This window comes from Elephantulus edwardii, unplaced genomic scaffold (genome assembly GCF_000299155.1).
Source record: "Elephantulus edwardii isolate Elephantulus edwardi_28Jun2011 unplaced genomic scaffold, EleEdw1.0 scaffold00055, whole genome shotgun sequence".
In the NCBI taxonomy this organism is placed as follows: domain Eukaryota; kingdom Metazoa; phylum Chordata; class Mammalia; order Macroscelidea; family Macroscelididae; genus Elephantulus; species Elephantulus edwardii.
Genome location: NW_006399805.1, coordinates 11,363,332 through 11,373,600, shown reverse-complemented (window position 1 = coordinate 11,373,600; position 10,269 = coordinate 11,363,332). Strand labels below are relative to the sequence as shown.

The window sequence follows — 10,269 nt, the reverse complement described above, 5'->3', positions numbered from 1 at the left end:
GGTGCTACGACACTGGTCCGATTCACAGCAGGAGGAGGTCCTGCTGGTCCAGCGGCCTCTGGGACCCACTGTTGTAGCCACTTGCCAGTCAGCTAACTGAGATTCTTCCTCATTTTTGCTGAATCTCCTCCTGTGAAATTAACTGCCTCTAAAAACCCACTGGAGGGTCACCTAGGGGTTGTTTCCGACTCTACAGCACCCAACACCAACAACTCTAATAAGCGTGAAGTCCTTCTCCAAAGGAGGGTCCCCTCCACACCCCACATACCTGGTGCTTCTATCCTACCGAGCTGTCCTTTCTCCCATGTCTATCTGTATTTTAACTCAACTTATCTTTGCTATTTACTCTCTGTGAACACCTATGGTGCTTGGCATAGCACCTTGTGTGGACTCTCCCCATGGACACTTGTTGAGTGAGGTCCAGATGAATGCAATGGCCTATATTCCCATGATGCTAAGAATTTCCCAAAGGAACAGCCAGCCCTGCAGGAAAGAACTTATTTACAAATCTGGAACTGAATGGGGACAGTCAGAGCAGGGACACTTTCCAGGACACACGGTGCCAGCAGTGATGTCCAGGGAAGTCCCAACAAGGGGGAGCCACTTACATGACGGTGCCTGTGCTCTTCCGGCGAATTTCAATCCCAAAGGGATTCTCCTTGATGACGACATCATAGAGCCGACCTGCAGGGGTGCTGGACGGCACCCCAGGTATATTGAGAGGCACGGGGACTTCATAACGGCTGGTGCTGGGATCATAAATCTAGGGCAGGAGGAAAGACATTTTATGCAAACATAACCCCCATCAGGACTGTGATGTCTTTAGCATAATCTGAATGTTTTGTTTGCTATCTTTAAGATTGGGGTACCAAGGATTTAAGAGGTGTGTTTAAGAAAAAAGGTCTGATTTGACATTTTATTCAAATCAGTCTCATTTTAATAAAAAGGCCTGGATAGCACATTCGTATTGAGAGTGTTGCAGAATCAGTTTACTGTTTATGACTATGTGTCCTACGTTGGTGTGGGTGTGGAAGGTACGGAAATACGTCAGGACATTTCTGAATTGGAAAAGTGCCACCTCTCACACACTGCAAATTCTATTTGATTGTAATAATCTTCTGGTCCTTGCTAAAAACAGGAACTCATTTCATTTGCTGAGTACTGCGATCACCTGACAGAGAATTCAGAGGGAAGGCTGCGCTTTCCAGGTCTCGCAAGCTTCTTGGGAAGGATGTCACATTACTCACGACGTTTCGACTGCTCTCTGTCACTGGAAAACGTTACAATTTCTGCCTCTGATAGGTTTCCACCTCACACAGGTTCAGCCTTCACCGTCGCGGCTGCATGTTCCCACCTGACTCCATACTGAAAATACTGAGCTAGTGCCATAATGGTTATGTGATTGGCTGTTACCTGAAAGGTTGAAGGTTTGAATCCATCAAGCACTCCATGGGAGAAAGAGAAAACATTCTGCTTCCGTAAAGACTGAAGTCTTTGAAACCTTATGGGCTGTACTACCTGTGGGGTTGCTATGAGATAGAATCAAGACTTTGGCAGTGAATTTTAGTTTTGTAAATTCTTTTTAAACAATCGTTTAAAAAAAGTCTCCTATAGAAGGTAAGAGAAAATGAATCACCTGTCTGGTTGATATTTACTAATGTAAAGTGATACAGTTCCCAATTTCACATTAGAACTATCAAGTATTCTGGGATTCCCCTTCTTCTCAGAGTCAGCCACAGTTTGTTGTGATGCACACAGTCTAATGCCTTTGCTTAGTCAATGAAACACAGATAGACATTCTTCTGGTATTCTCTGCTTTCAGTCAAGATCCATCTAACATCAGCAACAATATCCCTAGTACCACGACCCCTTCTAAACCCAGCCTGGACTTCCAGCAGTTCTCTGTTGATGTGCTGTTCCAGTCGTTTTTGGATAATCTTCAGCAGAATCTTGCTTGCATGTGATATCAATGATATTGTTCGATAATTTCCACACTCAGCTGGATCACCTTTCTTTGGAATGGGAACAAATATAGATCTCTTTCAGTCACTTGGCCAAGTGGTTGTCCTCCAGATTTCTTGACACAACTTGGTGAGCACCTCTAGGGCAGTAACTGTTAGTTGAAATACATCAATTGGTATACCATCAATTCCTGAGGCCTTATTTTTTGCCAATTCCTTCAAAGCAGCTTGAACTTCTTCTTTCATCACCATAGGCTCTTGTTTATATGTTCCAAATTGGGAAAGGTGTATGCTAGGGATGTGTCCCATCTCCATACCTTTTCAACCTGTATGCAGAACAGATTGTTCAGGAGGCTGAGCTGTATGAGAAGTGTGGCATCAGGATTGGAGGAAGATTCATCAACAACCTGTGTTATGCAGATGACACAACCCTGCTTGCTGAAACTGAGGAGGACCTGAAGTGCTTGCTGCAGAAGGTCAAGGACTGCAGACTTCAATATGGATTGAGGTTCAATATCAAGAAGACAAAGATTCTCACCACTGGGCCAATTGGCAGCAACAGGATGGATGGTGAAGAGATTGAGATTGTTAACAGCTTTAGTTTGTTTGGCTCCACAATCAACACTCTTGGCACCAGCATCCAGGAAATTAAAAGACGTATCGCGATGAGAAAGTTTGCTGTTAGGGACCTCTATACAGTACTGATAAGCAATGCTGTTACTCTGGAGACTAAGGTGCACCTGATACACGCCACGGTCTTTGCAATCACTTGCTGCTATCAGAGAGCTATACAATGTCTAGGGATGATAGAAGAATTGATGCCTTTGAGCTGTGGTGCTGGAGAAGAGTATTGAATGTATCGAGGACTGCTAAGAGAACAAACAGGTTCATCCTAAAAAGGATTAAACCAGGCTGCTCCTTGGAGTCAAAGATTCTGAAGCTTCGTCTGACATACTTTGGACATGTTGCAAGGAGGGACCAATCCTTGGAGAAGGATATCATGCTTCGGAGGGTAGAGGGACGACACAGGAAGGGAAGACCCTCTATGAGGTGGATTGATTCAGTGACTGGGGTACTCGGGATGGGTGTATCGGAGGCAGTGCGACTGGCACAGGATAGAGCAGGGTTTAGGGCTGTTGTACATGGGGTCGCTATGAGTCACACGTGACTTGATGTACATAGCAACAACAACAAGGTGATACATAATGACTGAAACTAGTAGTGTTTCTGAAGCAGGACAGTCTCCTGGAGCAGACACGGGCTGAGTCCTGAAAGCTTAGCCACTTCAACTAAAGTGAGACAGGAGATAAACTCATCCTGGACACAGAAGCAGCAAGCACCAGGGCTCAGAGCAGTGATGGGGCCGAGGGGCGGAGAGTGGAAGGCAGGAAGAGCAGGAGCAGGAAGGGGTGGGAGTGAAGGCTGGAATCCCACGTAAGGGGGTCATGTCTATCCCACCGTGTGTCCTCGTGAGATGTGGGGCTCTGCTGAGGACGCAGCATCCTGTCTGCAGTTGAGAAGGGGACGGAAGGCACAACCCAGGTGACGACAGGAGGACAGAGCCTTTTAGACAAACCACACTGGTCTGACCTGGGTCCTCATGGCACACTGACTAAGCGTGCGGCTGCTGACTGAAAGGCCAGCGGTTGGAACCCACCAGCTGCTGTGTGAGACAGCAGGGACCGTCTGCCTGTGTGAAGGTTCCAGTTTGGGAGCCCGATGCGGCAGTTTTACAAACCCTTCAGGTTGTTACAGGTCGGAATCAACTCACCGACACCCAACAACAACCACTGTGACTATTAGCAGGATGTGAGGGAGCTGGTGATGCCTCCTTGCTCCTTAGACCACCCACAGCCCTGTGCTTACCTTAAACTGCAGCATGTCATTCTGATGGTAGGTGACAGCCAGGCGGAGGGAGGCCACGGGAGTTGAAGGCAAAGCATTAGCATAAAGAGAGGTCTTTAAGGTGATGTCAGCGGTGGCCCCCTGTGTACTGTACTGGACATTACCAACAGAGTACAGATCGGTGACAAAATAGCAGAACGGGACCCCCGGCGTGCTGGATTCCTGCAAGAAGAGAGAGGTCAAGGTCATGATCAGCATGTGGTGCTAGAAGCCACTGGAGAGACCAGGGTGGACAAGAGATTTTACAGGGAGGGAGAGGAAGACAGTACACCCTCATTTGCTCTGATGTCACCTGGTGGTGACATCAGAGCTCAGCTGTGACAGTGGTTAAAGAGCTCAGAACTAATTAAGGGATTGACAGTTGGGACTCCACAGGTGTTCCATGGAAGAAAGATGCAGAGGTCTGTATCCTCCAAGATGACAGCCTTGGAGACCCCAGGGAGCAGTTATCCTGTCCTAAGGCCTGCTGGGACTTGGAATTGAGTCAATGACAGTGCGTGGGTGGGTGGTGACCTAGCCAAACCCAATCGAAAACCACTGCCGTGATTTACTTCAGACTCAGCCACTCAGTAGACAGAGTTATCCCTGTGAGTTTCCAAAGCAGATTGTCACGTATTTCTCCTGCAGAGAACCGATTTAAAACCCTTTGATTTCCTGGTCTCTGGGAAAATTATTTATAAAACCTCCCCTCTCCTGTCCCCACCCAGCCTTCATACCCAGATTAAGGTCATGGTCCCTGGAAAGGCCCCTCCTGCAGGTCTGCAGCGGGCGTGCCGTGGTGATAGAGTCACATCCATCAACCTCATGCGTGCACTCACCTCCCAGACGCAGCCCCGGGCCTCACAGTTCTCCTTGGATGCACCTTGCGCATCAGGGTAGCAGTCAATCTTCTCTACATCGCTCACGTTCTTCAGACTCCACTCCACCGTATATGCCTGTCCCAGAGCCAGGTCAAGGCCCGTGATAACGGCGACCTACAGCAATGAGAGTGACAAGGACATTCATCTTCTGCCCCAAACCTTGTAAGTTGTTAAAGTTTTCTGGGACAGGAAACAGAAATCAACCTGACTCCCCTCAGTCCACGTGCCAGACTCCTGGAAGGAGTGAGGAGAGAGCTCGGGGGGAGATACACTCTGGCAACTGTGTCATTCTTGAACACAAACGTTGGACTCAGGTCAGGCATAACCCCTCATCCACCATCACTGCTTTTCTTCCTTTCCTGGCCTTCTTCCTCTTGTTTTCCTCGGATGCTTTTTCTCCACTTCCCCACGTAGCATCACAAACGGCAGCCCCAAGCAAGAATGCTCAACCACCTCCGTCAACCTTGAACTTTACATTCTGCAGATTCTACAGTGTGTTTGGAGTTGTTGTTGGATGCTGCTGTGTCAGCTTCAATTCATAGTGATCCCTCGTATAATGGATGAAATCCTGCTTCATCCTGAGTCATGGTCAAGGTCTCTGCCAAACATGCTGAAGCCCACTTCATCAATTCATCTTGTCGAAGGTTTTCTTCTTCTTCTTCTCTGATCTACTACTTGACTGCATCTTTCTCAGAGAACTGGCCCTTCCTCAAAGCAGGCTTAACTCATGTGATAGAAGATCTCACCGCCCTCCATTCGGGCTTCTTTATTGAATATAGATTTGTTCATTTTTCAGACAATGTCCACGGTATAGTTAACATTCTTCACTCACACCACAGCACCAAATTCAAAGCCATCATTCTTCCTTCGCTGCTGTTGTTGTTTTATACCATGGAGTTGGAGCCAACCCACAGCTGATCCTCCAGCAGGTTTTCAGAGGCAGTTAATCGCGTGGGAGGAGATTGCCCATCCTCCCACAAAGCAGCTCTTAGCCTCATACCTCATGCCTTTGGGATTGCAGCGCTGTGTCTTACCAGCAGGCCACCAGCGCTCTTCCTTTGTCATCCTTATTTGTGGTCCAAATTTCACTTGCAAGAGAAGCAACCGAGAGTGCTGTAGCCGCTGTCAGTAGTATCTTCTCAGTCACGTCTGTGCCCTTCAACACTCTCAGAGTTCCCTTGGATTAGATTTCTCCAGTGAAAATATATTTATTTCTGTCCTCTTGGTTCTACAGACACTGATGATGATTCCAAGTAAAATGAAATAGTTGGCAACTTCAAGTTTTTCTCCCTTCATCGTGCTATTTTTTGTCCACTTGTGAGAAATTTACTTTTCATTCTATTCAAGTGTAATCCATAATGAAGGCTATAAGCTATATTCACCATTAACTATTTCAAGTCCTCTTTGTTTTCTACCAACAAAAGTGTCCCATTTATATATTGAAGGTTGATAAAGAGTCGTAATGAGAGGATACAATCCTGACACACAACTCTCTAATTTTGATCACTGAAATACGCCATTATTTTGTTGTAATGATTTCTCTTTGAGATAGATAGATAGATAGATAGATAGATAGATAGATAGATAGATAGAGACAGAGAGATAGAGATAGATTCGATAGGGGAGCTAGAGATCTAGATGATAGAGAGAGATACATAGATTACACTACATCAGCACAGTTGAGAAAGTTTTGATGTTCCCATTTATCACAATGCTGTGCATGATCTCTTATGACCCGTACGTTTGAATGGCTTTGCATTGCCAATAAAACATAACCATTTTCCTGTATTCTCCACTTTCAGTCAAGATCCATCTGACATTGCCAATGGTATCCCTCATCGAACGTCCTCGTTTGAATCCAGATTAAGTCCAGCTGAATACAGGTTCTACACCAGGCAAACTAAAAGCCATCATTGCCTATGTGCTATTTATGATTTTCGGCCCCCTTTTTCTACACAGGCAGACCTCAGAGGAATTGTGGATTCAGTTCTTGATCACTGCAGTAAGGTGGATGTTACAATAAAGTGAGTAACTGTTGGTTTGTTTTGTTTGTTTGTTTCCCCTGATGGCCTAGTGGTAAGAAGCTGTACTGCAATGCCAAAGTCCCATCGTTTGAACACACCAGCTGCTCCTTGCCTCCAAGCACTCTGGTCCCACTTTCCCCAAGACATATCTACTTGTTGTTTGGCAGTTGAAGGGATAGCTAGTGTTCTTCTTCTGTCGTTCTTATTCATTGTCCAGCTCTTAGAGACATGGCAAATGATTAGAACGATCACCCACATATCACTAATATTGTTGTCAGCACAAAAGTTCAAATGTGATCAAACAGAATACTGAATTTACTGACACAAAGCTGTGCTGCAACCCTGGAGACATAAAATTCGCCTCCACCAGCTGCTCTATGGGAGAAGGATGGGCAGTCTCCTCCTGTGTGCTTAAATACCTCTGAGCACTTGACAGAGAGTCAGCTATGTAGACAGTACATAGCAACAACAACAATGAATTTAGTTTATTCTCCCCAGATTTTGAAGATCAGTCAAAATCTGTGCTGATCCAGCAGTTCCTCGACTCTGACCATTTGGGGAACCGGTAGGAAGGAATATATGGAAACCGGATTCTTCAATATGCTGAGATACCAGGGGAATGGATTATAAACTCCTTTGTAATTCTCTATGCTGAGCTATTGTCATATAATAAAATAAATAAGTAGCCTTGGTGGCACAGTGGTTAAGTGCTCACCTGCTAATCAACTAGAGAGGAAAGGTTTGAAGACACCATTTGGTATTTGGTCCATAGCAGAGAGACGCAGCTGTTTCTATCCACAAATATTGCAGCCTGAGAAACATACAGGGTAGCTGTGTTCTCTGCAGTGGGGTCAAAACTGGCTTGACAACAATGAGTTTTAATGAAATATATATCTATTGACTAGGTTTATGAAAACTGCTGTTTTGAAATATTTCTTAAAAACATATATAGTGGCATGAGTGTCTATTTAACTCAATATTGTTAGAAAACAATTTGCTTTAAAGTCTTAACTGAGATTTTACTCCAGAGTCTGCTTTGCTAGCGTCAGCCAGCAGCTGGCAGGTCCTCTTTCCTGTGGTCCCGATGCCCCATCCCCACTATATGCTCTTGTCCACGCCCATCACAAGCAACTCTTGTCAGGACAGCAGATGGAGGCAGAGAAGGAAAAGGCACTTGACCTCTGTGCAGTTCCTCAGAGCTCTTACTCATCCCAGCTGTCACTCTTCTTCCTATTTTTCTATCCCACCTTTCAGACCTCCCCATTGCTAGCCTCAAAGTGCACACCAGAAGCTCCAGAGCCCACACAATTTGCAAAAGAGGTTCCCCTTGAAGCTACCAAGACTCTTGAGAAGACATGTCAACAAACTGAGATTTTACCTGGAGGTTATGATCATATGTGACATTAGGAGAAGCCTGAACCGGGGCGTTGTTGTGCTTCACTATAACATTGGTAGGTTCCTTAGTCCCTAGGATTTTAATCTCCTTAAAGGATAAGTTATTGGAGTCAATGTAGCCAGAATTCAAGATCTTCACATCCAATTGGTTCTGTAAAACAAATAAGCAAGAGCGTTACCAGTCCTGCACAAACATCAAGTCACCCAGACATCCATTTACGGCAAATGGCCAACTACATACCAGCAAGTAACCCATATAGCCACCCAGACCAGTAGACCAGCCCAATCAGAGAACGTCAAACCACTCACATAACCTTCACAGACCAGGTGTTCACTAAAAAAACTTCATGTCACTCATATACCCACCACAGGTCAGGTGGCAACCACAGAGTCTCTAGTAACCTGTTGTTTTTGCTGTTGTTGTTGTTATTGATTGCCTTTACGTCGAGCACGACTCATAATGACCCTATGAACAAAAGGTCTGAAGCCCCTCTACAACTACAACATTTATTAAAGTTCACAGAGTTTCCAGAGGCATGTTGTTTAGGAAGTAGATGCCACTCCTGCTTCCAACTAGTAACCAAAACTTGAGAATATCAACGCTGGAAAAGACACCACAAAAATGTATTTCTCTCTGTTGGTGCATGCTAGAGAAACACAACTATACTTTATAATACTTTTAACAGTGTTCAAAAATCAGGACCGCATGTATCTAAGCACTCATCACATGTTCATAAGCACATGTAAATAAACACATTTCAAAAGTGCATTTAGAAATAACTACAGCTTTCATTTGCCCATACCGGATAGTAAATATGGATGATTTCATTGCTGGGAGTCCTTTTGCCCACATGAATTTTTTTTTCACAGTCAAATATTTTAATGAGAAAAAGACAACAGCCCAATCAGTATGTTCTAGATATAAATAATATCAAATTAATAATAAAACTTAATTATAAAGAAGTAATAATAAAATATAAATAATTAAAAATAAATAATAAAGTTTAATTTAAAATAATAAAAATTAAATAATATAAACGGACACTTTGTAAAAAAAGTGACAATAAAAGCAGCTCATAAAATATGAAGAAAATGAAGGGAGGTCTGATGGCCTAGGGGCAAGAAGCTGCACTGCAATCCCAGAGATACGCAGGTTAAATCCACCAGATGCTCAGATGCTGTCCTGGAGAAGGAGGGACAATCTCCTCCTGCACCTGTCAGATCCGATTTGATATTACACACACACAAAATAATTTAAAACTTCTAAAAATATGGAAAAAATGTATCTGATTTCTTATAAGATAAAACTGTGTCATGAAACTATACTAATATACCATTTTACCTATCAAAACTATTTATTTTCTATGTTTGCATTTTATATATGAGAAATATAGTAAACACAAGGATATTTATTACAGCTTTTTTTTACAATGACCTCTGTTGGAAGATATTAGCCAATTTATTATACTGAAAAGTCACATGGATTTTAATCACTAGGAATTATGTTAGAAATTGAAGTTGGTGTACCTGTCTTCAGAAATGTCTATGAAGCTGCAAATAAAATGTTATGTGCGCACACACCCCAACACGTGTAGAGCTAATGATCAGATGAAAGTTCATTCACAATATCCATGAAGGGATGCTACTCACCCGCGAGACAGAAAACTCACAGAAAAGATACGCGTTGTTGGCCACGGTATCTGAAAGCCAGAGGAAGACCAGTCAGACTCTGTTGGCCACAGAAGGACGGAGGACCCACTCCCTTAGAAGCCACAGCTTGAGAATGACAGGATTATGACAAGAATTTCCAAAGCCAAGGTACTAATTTCCTTTCCCTGTCTCCCATAACTTTAGGAAAATTCTCTTCCATGTGCTTCCAATACTTATATTTCAAGCAAATGTGTTTACTAAACTTAAGATATAAAATTTGTTAGTACATTGATAAAATGAAAAACACCCTTAAAGCACGACTTAATGTATGTTGTTATTATATGCTGTCAAGTGCCTTGTGACTCATAACAACCCTATATACAACAGCTCTAAACCCTCTCTGTCCTGAGCCAACTTGTCTCTGACACACCTATCCCCATTACCCCAGTCACTGAATCAATCCATCTCAGCCAG

General features: G+C 43.9%; 1 protein-coding gene across 1 annotated transcript in view; it reads right to left on the bottom strand.

Annotated features, from left to right (window-relative positions):
• The window catches only part of LOC102861179 (maltase-glucoamylase, intestinal-like), a 113,403-nt gene that overhangs the window by 54,426 nt on the left and 48,708 nt on the right, over positions 1 to 10,269 (bottom strand). The window contains exons 23-27 of the mRNA XM_006887236.1: positions 9,796 to 9,845; positions 8,129 to 8,296; positions 4,668 to 4,840; positions 3,828 to 4,020; positions 609 to 763 (exon numbers count right to left, since the gene is read on the bottom strand). Of these exons, the coding sequence (XP_006887298.1) occupies positions 609 to 763; positions 3,828 to 4,020; positions 4,668 to 4,840; positions 8,129 to 8,296; positions 9,796 to 9,845 (739 nt within the window). The remainder of the gene's footprint in view (positions 1 to 608; positions 764 to 3,827; positions 4,021 to 4,667; positions 4,841 to 8,128; positions 8,297 to 9,795; positions 9,846 to 10,269) is intronic.